Below are 20,583 nucleotides of genomic sequence, written 5' to 3' on the forward strand. Positions count from 1 at the left end.
CCTTTTGAGGACATAATATATCAATGTGATTATATAATAATTATTATAACATTATAATATTACAGTGTGCATTCTTCTATTAATAATATGCAACTTAAACCTTAAACATGTAACTAATCTTATGGTATACTATAATATATACAATTAGTATTATATGATTATGGTATATTAGTTATATATTTATATATATTATAATAACATAATTGTATATAGGATTACATATCAAAATTCATTTGGTATGTCCGTTGGAAATAACATCCCCATATGTCAAATTCTACCGGATTGGCAAAAACCCTTTACTAATCAAGAAGGTAAGAAAAGAGAAACAAATGAAGAAGAGTGATTTATTTGAACTAAGGATTGACTAGTAAAAGAAAATATTTTCTGTAGAAAAGAGTCTAGTTGATGTAACAAAAGAGTCTAGCTTATATACAATTATTTACATATTTAAGGTTTAGATTACATATCGCTGATGGAAGAATGCACATTGTAATATCGAAGTTTTTTATTATGTAACAGTGACCATGTACAATTTAATCAATTTTTTATTATGTAAATCAAAACAGTTGGGTGAATAAATTTGAAATATATGAAACTTACAGGGATTGGGAATAGTATTAGACCAATAAGAAATAAGTAGTTGGATTCTTTTCTGAAAAAAGGTACGACAAGTCATTATACTTCTTGGCCTTTTATAAGAAGAAGAAGCAGCTTTGAAGCAACCCAACTTTCCTCAATTTCTTTATAGATAGTGCTAGAATCTCCTCTTTTCTTGGAAAAATATTGTAATTTTTCTCAAAACCCAAAACAAAAGAGCAAAGCCCAATGTCACTTGTCTTTCAGAATTAGAGGTAAAACATCGTTTAATCTCACCGCTTTTTTATTATTATTTTAAGACTAAACGAATCTTTTTTGCTATTGTTGATTCGTCAATTTTCTTCCATTGTTTATGCTAAAGCGTATATAATTTATTAATAAGTTACTCTTTTTCAGTTTATTTCAATTTTTTTTTGTTCTTTAAGAAAAAATCTTGCCCAGAAAGCTCGTCTTTTGGTGCTGTGTGTATAAATATTTCATTTCGTTCATGAATTTAAGGTCCTAAGTTAGTAAAAAGTAGACAGTTTTATACATGGTTATGGTTATGTTCTACGCTTGGTTTGATTGCTTTTGTTTCTCTTAATCAAGATCAACCCATAGGGTAAAGTTAACTTTTTTGCTAAGATATTTGCTTTTTTGCTGATAATCACAGAGCCAAGTTTATAAGCATGGAAGTCATCTCATACAATTCCCCTCGATGCTGTAATTTAAATCGGAGATTGGTGGTAAAGAAAAGTTCAAGTAGACAGCAAGTAAAGATCCCTTTGTGTAGAAAACACAGAATTTTATGTACTAGAGTTCAATTTAGAAGTGGGTCACTGGGTTTACCTAATAAACATCACCTGTTTTTGAAGAATGTTTATCATGGGAAAGGTTCAAGGCCATTCAAGCCTCTTGAAGGGTTTAACAATGTTGATTCAAAGGTCTTGAGTGGGAATTATAATGGTTATGTGATTGGTAGTGAAGATGAGATGGGGAGGATGTCAGAAACTGGGGAATCAGTAACCAAAGTGTTGATTCCAGGGTTGCCTGTTGAGTCCAACGGTGAATGTGGTGCTCGAATAAGCAGTTGTTTCTGGCAGTGGAAGCCCAAATTCAACGTTCATTACGAGAAATCGGGTGCTGAAAACGTGAATTCTCCGCCGCTGCTCTTCCTTCCTGGTTTTGGTGTTGGGTCTTTCCATTATGAAAATCAACTGAAGGATTTAGGCCGTGAGTATAGGGTATGGGCGATCGACTTTCTCGGGCAAGGCATGTCATTGCCTTTTGAAGATCCCACTTCCCCTTCCAGGGAGGAGGGTATCACTGAAGGGAAGGATTTTTTGTGGGGATTTGGGGATAAAACTGAACCATGGGCAAATGGTCTGGTTTACTCCATGGATTTATGGCGGGATCAGGTTCGCCATTTCATAGAAGAGGTACAATTTACATGTTTACATACATTCATTTATCTAGACTTTATGCATCTTTATTTAAGATCTTAATGGTGCGCATACATTACTTAATTGCTACATTTGCTTGCTGTTGTTTTAATTTGCTTGTTACACCTGCTGAAGGGGAAGTCCTCCCCTATAGACTTTGACAAAAAGATGGTTTAGCGAGGAAATCTTGTATTCTATCTAACGTGGCTTTAGGATTATGAATTTGTTATCGTGCAACTCTTTGGTTGGAGTTGAATGAAATGTAAAGACTGCAATATTGACCTAAACTCTTTCTCTCACAGGTCATTGGTGAACCGGTTTACATTGTAGGGAACTCACTCGGAGGATTTGTTGCTCTATACTTTGCTGCATGCAATCCTCAATTAGTGAAGGGTGTTACACTACTTAATGCAACTCCTTTTTGGGGATTTTTTCCTAATCCAATGAAATCTCCGAGGCTAGCTAGGATATTTTCATGGTCCGGAACATTTCCTCTTGCCGCAAACGTTAGGAAGCTGACGGAATTTGTGTAAGTTATTTCTCCTTTTTATTTAGATGATATGGCCTTCTCACCATGTAATTGCCATTCCATCACCATTAAATGTTTAGCAATTGTTTTAAGAGTTTCGAAAAAGTTTAAGGTCAGCTGCTGCACTTTCTTTACATAAAATCTCTTCTTGTTCTTAACTTCTTTTCGCACCTTTTGATTTCAGTTGGCAGAAAATAAGTGATCCTGAAAGCATCGCAGATGTACTTAGACAGGTTTATGCAGATCATTCTATAAATGTTGACAAAGTCTTTTCTCATATCCTTGAGACAACACAACACCCTGCTGCTGCAGCATCGTTTGCTTCAATTATGTTTGCTCCTCAAGGAGAGCTGTCTTTCAGGGAGGCTTTATCGAGGTATGTAGTATGACTAATTTTTTACTGGTATAGCCAAATCGGACCATTCTATGTGGAAAGGTTACCTATCTGCTTCAAGTTATGGACTTTTGTGTTTATTTGTTACTTTTAGGTGTCATATGAACAACGTACCTATCTGTCTCATGTATGGAAAAGAAGACCCCTGGGTTAAGCCTGTCTGGGGACGTCAGGTGAAAAAGCAAGTTCCTGAAGCTCCATACTATGAGATCAGCCCAGCCGGTCACTGCCCTCATGATGAAGTTCCTGAGGTATATTGTTGTTGATAGGCTTCCTTTTCACATCTTATCGGCATGTAAAATCGGTCGAGTACTGTAAATTGTCTATTTTCCTTTAAATTTATGGTCCCTAAGCCATTGGATCAGAGTTTATTTGTTTTATGTTGTGCTATTTCATACAGGTGGTGAATTATTTGCTACGAGGATGGATAAAAAACCTGGAATCTGAGGGTGCAGTTGGATTGCCGTTGCTTGATGATATGGAAATGGAAAGCATTCAAAATAACATCACTAGGGACTTGGAATTTGTGAGGGAAGGATCAAAGAAATCCGTGATGGTGAGATTTTTAGGATCCAAATTCTCACTTTGGAACTTGATAAAATCTTCCTTGAAATCTCGCTTTGGCAAGTTAGAAACAAAATCGCCATAGCCGGATCATATGTAAATTTCAGCGTGTATTTATGCTGACATAGGTGAATGGATGATCAGTTAATCTTAATGTATGATAATGGTTTGTAATTTGTTTCCAAATTTCAAAGCAAGTGCAGATTAATAGCATCTTCGAGAACAAAAACACATCTGAAACCTGTTTTTCAAGCTTCAAAAGATCGGTTTAGCTCATCCTTATTTATTTTTTATACCAACTTAACAGAACGCTTTCAACTACCATGTTGGAGAAAGTACGGTTAAATCTAAATTAAAGTTTACAATTATGATATGTGTCTGATTATTCTATCTGCTAAGTCAGCTTTTAACTATGAAGACTAATGTACTTCTTTTTCAAGTAAAAAAAATAAAATACAATCTAACTGCTAATATTACATGACATTATTGACTAGCACAACTATGATAAAAATAACTATTTTATTATTTTGACCTACCAAATTGAGTTACAAATATAAATGTAATTAATTAACCACAATTAGTATGTAGAGTAAATTAGTGGAACAACACACAAAAGATAGTGTGTAGAAATAGTAGTTGATGGTTATGAACCAAAAAAGGTAGTATTTGGTGCCTATGAAAATACAGGTAAAACTAATCAAACATAAGATGATAGTCTCACCCAAGCCAACAAGTAAAGTAAAGCACACACAATCCATGGCATAATTAGAGGTTAAATATTTCTTTGGGATTCCAATTTGGCGGGCTCTTTGTTCATCGCCACCATATCCCCAAAGCATTTACATTTTTCATGTTTTGTTTTCCAAATCCCAAAACCCCTTTTTCCTTTGCTCTTCGAGATTGAAAAAGAAAAAGTCTCCAACTTTACATGCATTCGCAGCTCACCGATGAAATTATAAAAGTTTCGAGTTTTGGGTTGTATTGCTTGTGAAGTCTCAAAATTTCTCTTCAACAATCAAGACCCAGAAAAAAAGACCATCTTTTTTGATGGGTTACCTTTCTTGCAAAGCAGAATCGGCAGTCTCTGTAATCTCCGCCGCCAAAACGACCCAGAATTCATCTTCGAAAGCTGCCGCCGCCGACAAGCAGGAAAAATCCATCAAGATCCAACAGTTTGATTACTGCGACCTTGAAGCAGCCACCAAGGGCTTCTCTGACCAAAGGCTTCTAGGCAAAGGTAGCCATGGTGCTGTCTACAAGGCTGTTCTCAGGGGACGTCACGTTGCCATCAAGAGACCGTCTTCGAGGAACCAAGAAACCAACCAAGAAGCCGATAACGAGATCGAAATCTTGTCAACGATTCGGAGTCCCAGATTGGTTAATCTTCTTGGCTTTTCTAACGACGCTAAACATCGGTTGTTGGTTGTTGAATTTATGAGTAATGGCACATTGTATGATGTTCTTCACTCTAATTCTTCAAGGCCTTTGAATTGGGGTCGAAGAATTCGATTAGCTTTGCAAGTTGCCAAAGCCTTAGAGACACTTCACTCACAAAAACCTCCAATTATCCATAGGGATGTTAAATCTGCTAATGTGTTGATTGATAGGAATTTCAATGCAAGACTGGGTGATTTTGGGTTGGCACTTAGGTGTGGTGTTGATGATTACAGGCTTAGATCAACCCCACCAGCTGGTACCATTGGGTATCTTGATCCAGGTTATGTGACCCCTGATCATTTGAGTACAAAAACTGATGTTTTTAGCTTTGGGATCTTGTTGTTAGAGATTATAAGTGGTAGGAAAGCTATTGATGTAGCACATTCACCACCTTCTATTGTTGATTGGGCAATCCCTCTTGTAAAGAAAGGGAATATTGTTGCTGTTTATGATCCAAGGATTTTACCTCCTAAGGATCCTATAGTTAGGAAGCAATTGGCTGTCATTGCAGCTAAATGTGTGAGGTCTTGTAGGGAGCGTCGCCCTGCAATGAAAGAGGTGGTCGGTTGGTTAACTGGGTTAAGCAAATTGGTTCCTTTACATTCATGGAATGGTTTCAACAATCCATGTATGATGGTGGAAACAGTGGGGCGTCCGGTCGATTTTAGAAATGCCCAGGAGAACTTGGATGCAGTGCATGGTACGTTGGCTGCCAAGGACTCGCGCAGAGTCTATTCTGATTTAGGCTTTAGGAGTAACTTGATGGAACTTATGGGCATCACCAGCATTGATGGGGAGGCCAAAGCTTCTTCTAGCCATAGATTTGGTAACAAAAGCTACGGTAACCAAGTAAAGAGCCGACAAAAGAATGTTGGAAATGAGAAGGGTGGTTTTGGTTTGAGGAGGAATCATTCAGCTGGTGAAAGCTGTGAACTGTTTTCAGGGAAAGGCGACGGGTTTTCTCAACCTAGTTTCAGTTCTCTGGCTGTAGGTGACATGTAGTTCATCATGAATTGTTTTTTTTACATTGAAATGATTGGCAATGGAGAGTAAAATTTCATGCTTTTTAGGTTCTCTTGGTTGCACCTCTAATTCATGTATATTTGTGGGTAACTTGTTCAACAACCAATCAACATTTTCAAGGTTCTTTAAATTGTTACCATCTTGGTGTGTATATGTTGATTAGGATATTGCATATTGTCATTTTATACCCTTGTTTTTGCTGCAAAGCATAGATATGATGAAAATGCTATTAAATCCATAGATGAGGTGATTTCAAACTCACGAGTTAAATACTGATTTTGATATTTTTGTAATTTGAACATGCTATTACAATAATTGAATAATATATTCAACAATTTGCTTATTTTTGTTATAATTTAAATGAGGTTGCCAAATTGACACTTATACTTTTTATGGAATTTTCATCCAAAGTATCTCTCATATACAAGGCTTCCTACCTGCAAATGCAAGCTTGGAAGTGTATGAATGCATGATGATGGGTTTTTAGTTTTAAAAGCCAAAAATAGTTTGCTTTGAGGGTTCTTTTGTGTTCTTTGTGCCTTCCTGAAATAGGCAATGTTACCCAAAGCATACAGGGCAGCAAGAAAAACGACGTTAATAGCTAATGTGATAAAAATAATTGATCCTGATGGGCCATTACATATTTAACCTTATTGATATTATTGTATGTCTTATCTCATTTCTGGAAAATCAAGAGCTATTAGTATATTATTTTAATGGTGGGTCAATTTGGGAAAAGGACTGCTCAAAGTGGGAATTTTATATGGGAATGGGATCTTCTCAAAATCTACACAGCTCTCTCTCCATCTCTCTCTCTCTTTTGTTTGGATTGTGAAATTTCCTAGCTGTCTCTTCAATTTATTTTTTCTAAAGATATCTTCCGATTTCATGATTTGAGTATCATCGGGTTCATAGAGGATTAAAAGTAATACATACAAGTCACTTAATAAAATTTTTAGAAGACTCCAACTTGTTGCTTGTTAAAGTGTTAATGAATCATATTCAAACAGTTTTTCTTTTTCTTTTTTGGGGGTGTAAACAAAAAAGGTGTGTACAAATGGAATAGTCAGTCAAGGAAGATGGTAGGAAACTGAAAAATTCAACACCAATCTCTCTCTTTCTGCCCAATTGACTGTAGTTTTTAAAATTAGTCCACTGAGAAAATGGGAAACCTTATTGCAAGTCAGAATTCCAATAATTCTAGAATCTAAGACCAACCCATAAATTTTAAGTCACAACTTGGACAACAAAAAATATATATACTTTAAAAAGGACTTGTAAATATAATAAGAGGGTTCATTTGGTGTTTGCATAGAGGCATTAGGCACAAGCACCCACCCAAAGTTGACTCTTAATGGTAGTAGTGTGGGGGCAAAACCCCTTCGATTGTGCTGACAAATAACAAAAAACCCAGTATTAAGACAAGAAGAAGATGATGACACAAAGCAAACAAATTTGGTTTCAAATGCCAAGACTTTTAGAGTAAGGGGCAATGTGTCTTTTAGTTGTTAGCAGGAAGCATGAAAATCTAATATTCCTTTTGCAAATATCAAAAGGTTGTTTAGTTTTTACAGCTCAGGTAGGACTTGCAGTTTGGGGGTAATGTGGGTTTATTTTGCTTTTTCGAATATGCTCATCATTTGAGCTTATTTTGTGTTGTACAGTTGTAATGTATGGTTCCTTTCCTTCCCTTTGAATGACTGGGTGAATGTGCCCACCTGCCCCTAACCATGGAAATTTCTTTGGGTTTTTTTATTTTTATACAGGGGTATTAAGAAAGACATGGAAAATGAAATGTCCATTTCACTCATCATAAAAGAAGTAAACTGAACTGGATTCTTCCTTTCATGCTTTCTTCCATCACCTGCAACTATTTGCAATAATTAGAGGTCCGATGTTTCAAGATAAACCTTAGTTAATGTTATTTACTTTCTTACCCCCACCAAACAAAACATCTTCTTCCTCTAATCTCGAAATTTCGTTTTTGAATTTCAACAAAATTCCAAGGTAAGTTATTGAAAGAGAAATTATTTTAAGAATCTAAAAATCTTAAAACAAAAAGTGAAACTTCCTGATTATTGCAAATAGTTAACGTGTCTGCTTAGTGTTCTTTCCAAATTGTGGAAAATGTCAAACAAAAGGACCACTTTCTCAAGACACGACAGTTTTCTTCTACAGTAACTGTCTTTTAGGTGATTGAACCCCTCCCCCCTCCCTTTTTTCCAACGAATTTGATGCTTTAGATTTAAGAGTTCCATTTTTGGTTTTCGGATTAGAACCAGATGGACGACCAACCATTTTATTGTTTATTTCATTTTTTTCGATTTTTTATATTTTTTAATATATCTATTAAAGCAAGCTCAGTAATTAATTTCTTTTGTATGATTTTTATGAATCTATAAAAAATGTTTTTTAATTGACTGAATAAATGAATGAAAAAAATATAATTTTTAGATATTACAATTTCAGCACCACATCCAATAATTTCAAAAGATTTATGTAATTCTTGTATTAATCATTAGCATTTTGCGCTTGTTTTAAAGATTTATCAAATCAACTAGATATTGGGTTAGACCCGTTATGTTCTATAAAAAGCATTTCGTATCATATTTCAAAAAAGTATTTCGAATTTCGAATTCTAAAAGTATGCCTTGATTTATTTTCTTACATTTTCTTATACAAGCATAGGATTTCTTTAGATTACTTCAAATTGATACATTATTTATATATCCATTAAATTAGAAAAGGGGTTTTCTCTATTGGGTTGAAAACAGGGAAAGGAGATATAGTAATTCAGGGAAATAATGAAAGTTGCAAAATTGAAACTTAATGGATTGTTTCGACAATCCAATTAAAGCTCTTATATATATGTACTGCGCGATCCACTATAGTATAAATATAAAAATATTATTAATCTATTATTTAATTATTTATTATTATAAATGTTGTCGTTGTCATTAATCAAGAAGGAAATCCAAATGGAACTTGAATTTTTGGTGCGATCTCTCAAGAATTGAGATGGTTAAATTTCACTAAAATAGTTTCATTAGCTCCCGAGGTATTATAAGACAAGACCCAAGTATCATTATAGTATTTAGAGTATTTAAATGGCATAGACTAATTAGTAGATTGTGTATCACATATATACCTTTAATAAGTAAAAAAAAAACACGGTTATTTCGGGAACAACAAAAATTTTAGTTTACCATGGGTAAGGACATTATTGCTGACATAATAACCTCTATATGAAATAGCAAAGGCTAGACTATATTAGTAACAAGTAAATTCTTTGTATGTAAAAAATCTCGATATATTTTTGGGATAAAGGTGAATCGCAAGGCCTAAGACGACCCATAAAGCACTTGATCATGATCAACTTTATATGCCTACTTGGGTATTGAGCATTTACCTGTAAAAATAAAATTCCTTGAAATATATAATTGTAACTCCGTAAAATGGAATCGGGTATTTTTTCCTTACATATGGAACCATTCATATATGTGGGGATAACATATAAATTTATTTTAAAGAGACTATTTTTATTTTCTTTATTGAGATGCTTCTTCCAAGATAGATCAGTTTGATCCTGTCAGATTTTATTTTAAATAATAAAAATTAAATATAGATATTGATATTGATATTTTATTAACAATTAAATAGTAAAATAGATCATTAAGTGGAACATAATTTGTACTTCAACTTGACAACTCTTTTAAAACTAAACCATGGGTAATAAACTGTTTTTCATTTTATTTACTGTGAAATAGCAACAATATGTTGAGAATAATGAACCCTACAACTCAGCTTGGACAAAGTGACTTCAATCCCCCGTCAAATTTAAGTTCCAAAATTGACCAAAAAGATCACCGTTACTTATGATACTTTCTAAATAAATGGATTTTTTGACAGTCAATCCATTACTACCTGGGGTTTCAATTGAATCCGAAACCTGATGATGAATGCTTCAAAAGATGTATCAATGGAGAATTCTAAGATACAGCTACCAAAGAAAGGAAATGAAATTATAAGCATCTTATTAAAACCCTTCTGTTTTCATATTAATTGATAATAATAATAATAATAATAAAAGAGGAAAAGCATATGTGTTTTACAAGTAATGGACCATGCAGAAACCAACCAATGCAACAACATCATGTCAATCCAATTTGCTCACTAATGGAAATTTTGGTTCCACAATAGTGGGGGAAAGTGAAAACTGGAACTAATGTAACCAACTCTACTTCTCAATACTACAAGATGTCTAGTGAAAAACAATCAACATTATAGTCCTGAAAACTATTTCCACTAACTGCTTTGGGGAAAAAGGAAAAAGAAAAGAAAAGAAAAGTATTAATGTGAAAAGGGAAGTCAATGTTTTAGCAGGAAGCAAGTAATGGAACCAAAAGAACCAAAATCCTGCAGGCAGCAAACAAGAGAAGCCATTCTTTGTGCACATCAAAGGATTAATTGGTGCCCCAAGTGTGTGACCGCGTGAGGAAAAGATAAGCAGACTTTGGATTCCATCCTCGGGAGATTTTGTGTATTCTCATAACTTATCTAACATTCTGCCTTGTCTTAATCATCCTCTTGAGAGTTGCAAGCCAAAAGTTGCACTCATCCCACTCACTAGTAGTGAGAAGAACCTGTTTGAGAGGAGATCAAAATTAAAATAAAATTGAAGTGCTTCTCGTTGCCAACATCGTGAATAGCTCAGCATAAACATCCGTTCCCATCCATACCTGGATTTGCAGAGCTGTACCAAAATCATTATTGTCCAAAGCCTGGCAGAGCTGAATAAGTTTATCAGAAGCATTTTTTGAAATGTCTCCACTATTGAGTTTGGCGAATAAGGCGCCTATTTTCTTTGAATTGTCTTCTATTTCACGCTTCTTCACTGGGTTTGCACGTGCACCTCCCAGTGCTTGAGATGTCTCATTAAAAAGTCTAGTTAAGGTAGTGATTACAGGTTTTTGGTGGGCTGAAAAAACCAAAGCAAAGTTATCACCAAAAGTATTTATATCAGCATATATATATACATACATTTCTAAATCTCTTAGTTTGCTGACATCTATGAACAGAGATTAATGTTGAAACAAGCACACATTTGACTGATCATTATTTAGGGAGTTCATAAGCCACAGGTTATACCTTCAATCTTATTTAATGTGGACCATGCAAATTCAAAAGGAGGACTAACTAGAGTAAAGAATATTAAAAAAAAAATTTCAATTATCATTTTTGCAACAATTTATTATTTTTTGTGAGTTTCCGTAAAGGTAATAATGTTAGAGATAAACTCTTTAACTATTTGGATAGAAAAACACCCATTCTTGAATTATCCTAGAAGAGAAGTGGACATACCATACATCCAGAGTATCTCCACAATCTAATAAACATCTATAACATTAGCATTAGCATTACCAACCAAGAAACTAGCAATTACCAGGTACATTTGAAGTATCAGCAGTCTGCACTGTTGGTGGAGGAGCAGCAGGTGCTGCAGCTGGCTGTACTGGTGCTGACTGTGTAGTGCTGGGTGGTTGCATTGGGCCCATACCAGGTCTTTGAACAGATGTGTTAGTAACTGGCATAAATCCCCTAGGTGCTGGCGCGGGAGCTACAACTTGTGGCATTCTGGGACCAGAAGCTGCTCCCATTTGGGATGGGACAGGTGCAAATGAACCAGCCCCAGGGGGAGCAGGATAAGTAGGACCGGCGGCAACCTGAAAGTCACACAAAAATAATTCAAAATACCAGTCTTGGAAGAATAACAATGGCATCAACCATAAACTAAATGTGGCTATACACACCGGATATAACTGAGAACCCAAAGAAGTTGGCTGCTGGTATTGATCTGCATTTCTTAGAACAGGAGGATTTGAAGGAACAAAGGGTCTGACAGTAGGCTGAGTGGTTTCAGGTGGAGGAGCAAAATTTGTCTGGAAGAACAAGAAACCTTTAGTCAACCATCTAGCTGATATGCTAAATTCAAAGAAAGTCATGCATTACAATAAAATAAAAGCTAGAAAAAACTAGTTAGCCAGAGATATAGTGTTAATTTCGGACAACAGAGAGCCTTCTCCGTTCAATAGCTAATCTTCTTTCTACAAATACTCAAGTTGTTTCTTCAAACCAAGATACGGAAAATATCAAATCCAAACAAACAGATAATGCTGGTACGGTTCAGATTTTCAGCCTTTTCCAGTTTTCTCCTCCCCTCGTGGATCTCAGAGGAAAGTCATCACAAACTGTAGACATCAGCAGTTTAGAGGTTGAAAAACTATCAAGTCAATCAAGATTGCAAGTTAAAAAGCCGCAAGATGATCCCATGCTAGTTTTAGCCTGGCCCTGCTTTCCTAATTAAATCCAACTTTTCACTCAAACAATCTCTAAACAGGCACTCACTTTTCCTGAGAATGCATCCAAATGGATGGCATGATTCATAGAGTGAATGAATATATCCATTGAACCAGCCAGTCTCTAGGTGCTGAGACAGCATGCCAGATTAAAAGTAAAACCAAGAGAAAACTACTAATATTATTGCAACTTAGCCATTGCTTCTACCATAAAATTGAGTGTCGTGCACAAAAAGAAACCAAAAACAGCATACCTGGGAAATATGAGGAGCTTGGGTTGGAACAAACATGTTGGCAGGTGGTGCTTGAGGTAGATATGAGGGAGGAGGTGCATATCCTCCATATTGTGAAAAGGATCGCTGATAATTTTCATCATAAGCACTACCAGGAACACTTGGCTGAATTTGTGGTACAGCTGGATCCTAAGCAATGGGGGAAAGTAACCAGAAAACATAAAAGGTCATCGACAATATCAGAACAGAATATCAAGAAGCATCCAATTAAAACAGATCATATAAAAGAAATGTGTAGGATAAAGTACCGGATATATATGTTGTGAAGGCTCAAAGCCTGGTACACCAGTTGGATGAGAGTTCTCAAAAACAGCAGATTTACCTTCTTTCACTGCAACAATTAAATAATAGATATCCTCAACAACTACATATTAGTGGGGGCCACAAAGCTCAAACATTGGTAAGCTATATTCATGTCCTCATAAATATTGCTAGTCACAAGAAAACCTGTAAAATAAATTGAAAGAAACATGGATACCGAAAAAAGAATTATCTAATAGTTCTTGACTTAATCTAGAGCACCAATGCTTAATCACTCAAAAAGGTTCTCTACCAAGTCAACATATGTTGACATTTTAGTTACTGGCACCACCTTTTTTACATGATTAATTTGAATAAACATAAATTAGCACGGGTAGATCAAAAACCCATATGTAACAGCACTAAAGCAGTAACCATCGGCCATCTTCTAAAACACATACCAGGTTCGGTAGAAAGTGCAATACGATCTTTTAATATCACTAGTTCGGGTGACAGATCATCAGAACCCAATAGTTTTAAGTATTCCATTGCTGTCGTTAAAAGTCCTTGACTGGCCAAAATTTCAGCATATTTCTCAACAAGCTTGCATAGGGATGCACTAAACCGCTTCTGGCCAGTTGCCAAAGCAAGAACAATGGTCTTTTCCATTAAATCCTAGAAGACAATCACCTATTGTCAGATTTCTGTCCAAACAAACTTATGTTCTGTTTGTTTCTATGAATTGCTAACTTACCTGGAGAAGATCGACATAAGATTTGCCATCAAGTTCAGTTGTCAGGCACCTTGACCAAATCTCTACTGTTTTATCAATATTCCCTGCACATATATAACAGAGAGTCGCTGCCAGAGTATTCCCAGAGGCCATTAGTTTGGAAGCAAGCGTATCACAGAGTACAGTCCACTCCTCTCTCTGGGCAAACTGCTCGTCAAATATGACAAATAAGTCCGTAATAGTAGCAATAAGAAGTTATATAATTTGTTGCTACACCACTATACATCTATTTCCAAAATAGAAACTTACAGTACAGAGGAGCGCTAGTGTTTCTTTCCAGAACTTCAAAGGCCTGGTGTTGACAAGGCTCATGAGATCATTGTTCACCATTGCAGAGACAACCTGAAACAGCAGAGTTGAGACATAATTTTCCAAAAAAAAAGGGAGAACAAATAGCAATCTTGTAGCCAATGAAAAATATAACTCCTGTAAATAATTAAAATCAAATTCCTATTTCTACAAAGATATGTATAGTTAAACCATTCAGTGCAAAGAAAATATAAAAGTTAATTTACCTTCAGGTATGGAGAACAGCTCATCTTAAGATACTGATCACATGTGCTAGCCCATAAGGAAGGATCACCAACATGAGCAATAACTAAAGCATCAGCCATTTTATTTGCAGCAATGCACTGAGCAACTGCTCCCTTATAATCACCCACCACCAATGCACGTTGTACAGCATCATCAAATGATGGATCTGAGCTTTCCTCCACTCCTTCTGGTTCTTGAGGTGTTAAATCAGTACTGCTAACTGTGCTCTCAACAGCGAAATTATTTTCAGATGTTGAAACAGGGGTATCAGCTTTGGGACTCGGAAGATTGTTGAAGAAGTCTTCCCCATTATCAACTGCAAATGGAGCAGCTTCTTTCTCACCCTCATAGCCCACCTTTTCTGTCACTTTATCCTCAAGTGTAATATCATTTACAATCTGAGAGATGTTATCTTGTACAGTATCTTTTTCTTCGGGCAGGCTAAAACCAAGATGCATGAGCAACTTTGTCCTTGCTGTCCCATCATCTTCAAACATCACCTTTAAGAAGCCCCAAGTTTCTCGATCATCCTGAGATCTGTATAAAATTTCAAATGAACCATCAAAAGCATTAACTGGTAGAAGCAACAAATTATTTGACAAAAGACAAGAACGAAAATAACTACAATTCCTTAATTCAGATGACATACTCAGATTCTTGTTCTTTCTTTTCACATAAAACCCTTAGTGAAGACCTCTCCCCACTCTGTATGACGGATTCAAATTCAGATGAACGACTGACCAGAGTTTCTTCAGCAACTAAGTTATGCAAAAATACCTAAAAATAACATATAGGAGCATAAGATCCCAAAAATAACACCAGTGGCATTCAAATATAATGGAACAAAAACAATGGCTGACAATATTTACCTCTGATGATGCAGAAGTACCTGAACCAGATGACCGAGTGCAAAAAGATACAAGTTTTCCTCCAAAACCAAAAGATACCCCAACAGGACGTTTATACCATTTAGGAGCTCTCAAAGACACTGCATGAAAAGAAATTAAAATTAATTAGATAAAAAGGAAGTACCAATGAAAACATATAATCTTAGAAACATGAAGTTTGTTTTTAACAAAGATCAAGAATAAAGACTATTAAGCAGAGTTGACCAATGTCCACCTATATTCCCCAACTTATATTGGCAGTCATCAGTATGTTTCTCCTGCACTACCAAAGCTTAAGAGCACTAAGGTCAAACATTGATAAAGATGTCATATATACATAATATATACATGTATACATATGCTATGGGCACTAAGTTCAATACAGGCCTACCCAACCCAGTCTACAATCATACATGGGAAACATGGATATTTCTACTAGAATCAAATTGAAGGCTACCAAACCAACTGCTGCAGTCAAACATATAAATATCAGGATAAAAACATGAATTACCAGTACCAAAATCGCTGTCCCCAACACCATATCGGCTGCAGCCCTGCAAAATAAAGGAAAAAAATTACCCAAAAGTGTTAAATCTAGGGTCCAAGGAAGAAAGAGTTCTGAGGCAAAATTGTTGGTACCGGACAAGTATCTTTTTCTTGAACAAACCAGCAAGAACTATAAGCTTCAAAAATTTGCCACATAAATTACAAAAGAACAGTGCCCACAAGATACATAAAATGCCATCCCAAAACAAGTGTATGATAATGATAAACAGATTGCAATTGACCTATCATACATATTTCCAACTGCTAAGAAATTTTTGTTTAAAAAAAAGTGATTATGAAAGGAAAGAAACTTAAACAAGGTCACACCTCAATATTGTAAATGCCAATTTTGCCGTCAAATGAAGATGCTGATATTATTCCAGGTATCTTTGGATACCAGTGCACATCAAAGTTCCAGTTGGTACCTGCAGGCAATTCACAGACAGCCTATTCCCCAAAAGAAAAAAAAAACCATAATTCAAGATATACTTGTTTGATAAAAATAACACACAGATAGCCAAAAGGAAAGCCTAAAGCATATATCAATAATTAACTCATTCACCCACCTCTCCAGTTACTGTATCCCAACAAATAGTCCGATTATCTTTGGCACATGTGAGTAAATAAGAGCTGTCAGAGGGACACCATGCCATTGCAATTACACCTGGAACAATAGATGCATAAACGGAACAGGGAGATGGATAAGTATCAGAAAAATTCAACAACAAATGCCCTGTACAAGAAAGTGATGAAATCCTACATTTATCACGGATCCCTACTGACTGAGGCTGTGGGTCACCTACGCAAACTTAATATCTAATTATTAGTCCAACCTTGGGAAGCTAATTACATGCATTTCGTATTCTATGGTCTACTATCAGCTCAAAACGAAAAAGTTAAGCAATAATTTAGCCCTTCCATCGTCATTGCCATTCTTATTGAGAAAAAATTTCAGGCAACTGCTTTTCAATTCTAGAGAAAGTGAGAAAAGCAAAATTGAAAATAATCAATAGCATATAATTCTTGCATCAAATACAGAAACAAACATCCAAAAGTAAAGAAAGATAACATTATCAGCAAGTTTAAAACAATGCATCAACTTGTCAAGCACCGTTACCTTTTGTATGCCCTGCAAACTCCTTCACTGGTGACATTATATTCCGCATGTCCCAAAGCTGTTGCAAAAATATCAGAAATTAACAAATTCCCAACAAATGGTAAACCTCAATAGAAGCACATATAGTCTACAAGATCATTACCCTAAGCGTTGGTGAACCATCTTCATCAGATGCAACAACAAGTTGAGTGGCAACATCAGGATGCCACTGCAAAACAGAACATCGCCTTCTTATTGAATCTGCAAAACTGCAATAGAAAGAAGGGGGGGAGGCAGATTAGGCCAAATGATGTGCCACGTCAAAACGGAAGCAACATGCAAACACCCAGAAAATTTTCTCTTGGTAGATAACATGAAATTTACCTTATCACTGGTTTTTGCTTCTTCAAGTCCCAAACAACTGGAAAATAAAACCATAAATATTATCTTCCTGCCTAAGCTTAAATGACAAGACAAATAGTCTAGTGTCCATTCATTTACTCACCAGTTGTTCCATTATATGAAGTTGATGCCAATATGTGTTGAACCTTGCTATTCCAAGACAGATATGAGATTTCACCTTGAGAAGCAGAACCGCTGCCCTGCATGATTAAAAACCAATATATATATATCAGACGCCTCCATACATTTTCTTCCATCTTTTTGAAATGGGGGGGGGGTCAGACTGATATCCAGCTGAACAAAGCGTATATATTAGGCAAGCTTGCTACAGTAAAGACAACATGAATACAGAGGAGGATGCACATACCTTAAGAGGTGGAAAATGAGAGGGTTGTGCAGGTGCTGCCAGATCCCAGATGCAAATTTCACCATCATCTGCCCCAGATGCTAACAAGTTTGGAGCAATTGCATTGAACTCGAGACCACGAACCTGAAAGATGGGGAAAAGAATAGAAGTAACATAACATGCAATCTCCAAATGCTTGACAAAAAAAAATCATGTATTGTGGTCAAGCATTTATTACAGAAAAAAGAAACTCACAGGCCCTTTGTGCCTTGAAAGATGTCCAACAAGAGCTTGATCATTTGCCTCAGAGCTGGGTATATGAAGCAAAAAATTACTACCATTTAATCATATATAGCACCCAAAAAAAAACGAAACTAATAAAAATAGCACAGATATTCTGAAAAGAGAAATATGGAAGTAATCAGATCCAATCATCTAGAAAACAACGACCCTATATGAACAGATAAAAAGTTGCTACTTCCGCAACAAAGGGTCCCAATCAAAAACCAGTTAAATAGGGGGAAAATTGTCCCAAAAGGTAATGCTAACCTTTTACTTACTACTCTTAGCATCTAATAAAATACAGCATGGTCCAAATGTAACCAGAAAGCCAATATCAGGAAATAAAAAGGTTTCCCGCCCTTTAACCACATTCTATATATCATCCAGTCATAACCCTACACAAAACAATCAATATGATTCATATGCTGTACAAACACGGGAACAGAACACAACAAATATGAGCATATTTTGATCTAGTCAATGAACCTCCAATTATCATTAACTATGATTCCTAACAGCCCAAGAATACCATTGACACGCAAAAGAAAATGCAAATCATGCCTGTAAAAAAGATGAGAAGTCAGGCACAAAGAATTAACATTCATATTATCCGACTTATTCCAGCTCCAAGAACAAACAAAGCATAAAAATTGAACATGGAATTAAATTTCAAATAACAATTCATCCAGAGTCAATTTCAAATTTCAACCAACCAGTCATCAAAATACAGTTACAATAAGTATCTAGAACTCACAAATCAAGGGCACAGTACTACTAATGAAACCTAAAATACTGTAGCCTCGAAGTAGTCAGAAAATTAGAGAATGCTCACATCAGAAATGTGTCAATGCCCATTAGGTAACAGAATAATATAATCCCAAGTAGCTAGAAAGCCACAACACATTCCCATCCATGCAACACTTTACACTTAAAACTAACAACATAATCCAGTTAACTAATAGAATAAAAAATGCCCAATAAATTGAAAGTCATTTCCAATTCAATCGAATTTAAAGCCAATTAGCTAAATCCAGTGTAAGCACAAACAAATTCAATTTACCGGATCAATTTTAAAGGATTCCAAAGATCGATGCTACCATCAACGAGGCCACCAGCAATGAGTCCGAGAGAAAACTCATCGGAACCGGATCCGTTCTTGCCCCAAGCTAGGCGGTTAAACCGCTCTGAGCTTGGGCACTCACCTATAACGGGGAGCTCGAGATCGTCACTCTGGAAATCAAACTTGAAGATCTCGAGATTCGCCGATGAACTGAAGGATAGATCCACCGCTCCGGCCATCGTCCCAGCCGCCATGTAGGGCGCGTCCGGCGACAGTGCCACTGACGCCGATCTGTTCACCCCTTTTATACACGCCATTAGGATTAAATGTAAGTTTTACGGTTCCTTATCCCCCAAAATGCCTATCAAATTATCTGTAGATACAGTGAGAAGATTAACAAAGATCGAATAACGATTATATGTGAATTGAAATGTGATCTGGTTTGGATTAAAACAATGAGAATTTGGACAATTAGGATTTGATCCGATTTTGGAAATTCAGAAAGAGGGGAGAGAGAGAGGGACGGGGATCGACGAGGCAAAAGAAGATTTAATGAGCGAACACACAGTGAGTGGTTTCATTTTTTTTTTTTTCTCAATTCGGCAATTTCTGATATTTATATTTGGTCAAATTTACCTTTAGTCCTCTTTTATACTTAATTTTAAAATTTAATCCTTTTTCTTTTTCTTTTACTTTAATTTGATATAATCTCAAGTTTTATAATGTCATTATTTAATTACATTTTCCCCATTTACTAAATTGTTGATACAATTTTTTTTAAATACCTTTTTTCATTTTAAAATTTAATACAATAATATATATATTTGTCAACATGATTATACAAACGAAGATAAGGAGGCTCGTAATAGGTATAGCAAAATAAAAATTTAAAATCGTTAATTTGATTTTGATATCTATGGGTTAAATACAAAATTAGTATCCGAATTTGTCCACTTCTCTCATATTATTACTTATGATTTTTGTCCTAGATTGGTATCCAAATTTTTTTTCCGTCAACTAAATTTATACCCGATTCTAATGGCGTTAAATTTTTACTGATGTGATAGTGCTGGCCAATCGCATGTCGTCATGTGGTGTCTTATTATACCGTCCAATCACCACCGAAATCACGTCTCTTAAACCCATTTTGTTTTTCCTCCTCATCTTCCAACCACTGTCAACCAACCCCCACCACTTCTTCCCTTTTCAAAATAACCCATAAAGAGTTCCATTTTCATTCATTTCTCTAGTTCTTATACAGTTCAAGCTTTTGAATTATCAGACAAATAATGGGGCTTCATTAAGCCACACAAAATTTTTTTTAATATCTTTTAAATAATTTATTTACATTAAAATAGTTTGATCGGTTGTTTTGAGAACCAACTGGTCAAACTAGGTTGAAATCGGTTCAACTACTAATTTAATTGATTCTTTAGCTTGTTTCAACCAATTTGTATTGATTCATATGTCAACCGAGTTTTACCTCACACCAGACCAATACTCCAATGGTTCTTAGTCTACTTGGCCAGTGCAATTCAATTTAGATAACATTGAATTTTGGAATTTATGTTTATATTTTTAAAATCATTTTTATATTTTATTTTTAAATTTGAAAGATTTTTTTATAATTTTTAGTTTTTTGAGAAATTGTGATTTTTTAAAATATAATTTTTTATTTTTTATTTAAACATATGAAAAGTTTTATTTTTTAAAATTTTTATATACTTTTAAAGGGTAAGGACCAAATTTTAAAAAAAAGTAAATATTGAGGGCTAAGAAAATT

The 20,583-nt window shown here is 35.3% G+C and overlaps 3 protein-coding genes across 4 annotated transcripts; 2 read left to right on the forward strand and 1 right to left on the reverse strand.

Annotated features, from left to right (window-relative positions):
* Window positions 1-676: 676 nt before the first annotated feature.
* LOC107900784 (pheophytinase, chloroplastic) lies at window positions 677-3,718 on the forward strand. Its single transcript, XM_016826497.2, has 6 exons — window positions 677-851; window positions 1,250-2,015; window positions 2,321-2,547; window positions 2,732-2,923; window positions 3,036-3,192; window positions 3,342-3,718. The coding sequence occupies exons 2-6, from the start codon at window positions 1,266-1,268 to the stop codon at window positions 3,588-3,590; spliced, it is 1,575 nt and encodes a 524-aa protein (XP_016681986.1). The 5' UTR covers window positions 677-851; window positions 1,250-1,265; the 3' UTR covers window positions 3,591-3,718.
* Window positions 3,719-4,144: 426 nt separating this feature from the next.
* Window positions 4,145-6,150, forward strand: LOC107900785 (serine/threonine-protein kinase-like protein At3g51990). The gene has a single exon (XM_016826498.2). The coding sequence runs from the start codon at window positions 4,553-4,555 to the stop codon at window positions 5,942-5,944; it is 1,392 nt and encodes a 463-aa protein (XP_016681987.1). The 5' UTR covers window positions 4,145-4,552; the 3' UTR covers window positions 5,945-6,150.
* A 3,848-nt stretch (window positions 6,151-9,998) lies between these two features.
* Window positions 9,999-19,385, reverse strand: LOC107900783 (protein transport protein SEC31 homolog B). Of its 2 annotated transcripts, none has more exons than XM_016826496.2 (22): window positions 18,801-19,385; window positions 17,714-17,768; window positions 17,480-17,602; window positions 17,216-17,312; window positions 17,095-17,131; window positions 16,874-16,979; window positions 16,732-16,789; window positions 16,181-16,278; window positions 15,942-16,061; window positions 15,586-15,622; window positions 15,051-15,169; window positions 14,831-14,958; window positions 14,163-14,718; window positions 13,897-13,989; window positions 13,609-13,794; window positions 13,316-13,529; window positions 12,863-12,945; window positions 12,576-12,743; window positions 11,776-11,904; window positions 11,409-11,688; window positions 10,705-10,943; window positions 9,999-10,608 (listed from the first exon to the last, which is right to left on the reverse strand). In XM_016826496.2, the coding sequence occupies exons 1-22, from the start codon at window positions 19,115-19,117 to the stop codon at window positions 10,519-10,521; spliced, it is 3,333 nt and encodes a 1,110-aa protein (XP_016681985.2). In that variant the 5' UTR covers window positions 19,118-19,385; the 3' UTR covers window positions 9,999-10,518. The 2 variants fall into 2 exon arrangements, with proteins under 2 accessions (XP_016681985.2, XP_016681984.2); XM_016826495.2 differs by having other exon boundaries at window positions 15,580-15,622.
* Between the last annotated feature and the right edge of the window lie 1,198 nt (window positions 19,386-20,583).

The sequence above is a fragment of the Gossypium hirsutum genome, chromosome D08, assembly GCF_007990345.1.
Source record: "Gossypium hirsutum isolate 1008001.06 chromosome D08, Gossypium_hirsutum_v2.1, whole genome shotgun sequence".
Classification (NCBI taxonomy): domain Eukaryota; kingdom Viridiplantae; phylum Streptophyta; class Magnoliopsida; order Malvales; family Malvaceae; genus Gossypium; species Gossypium hirsutum.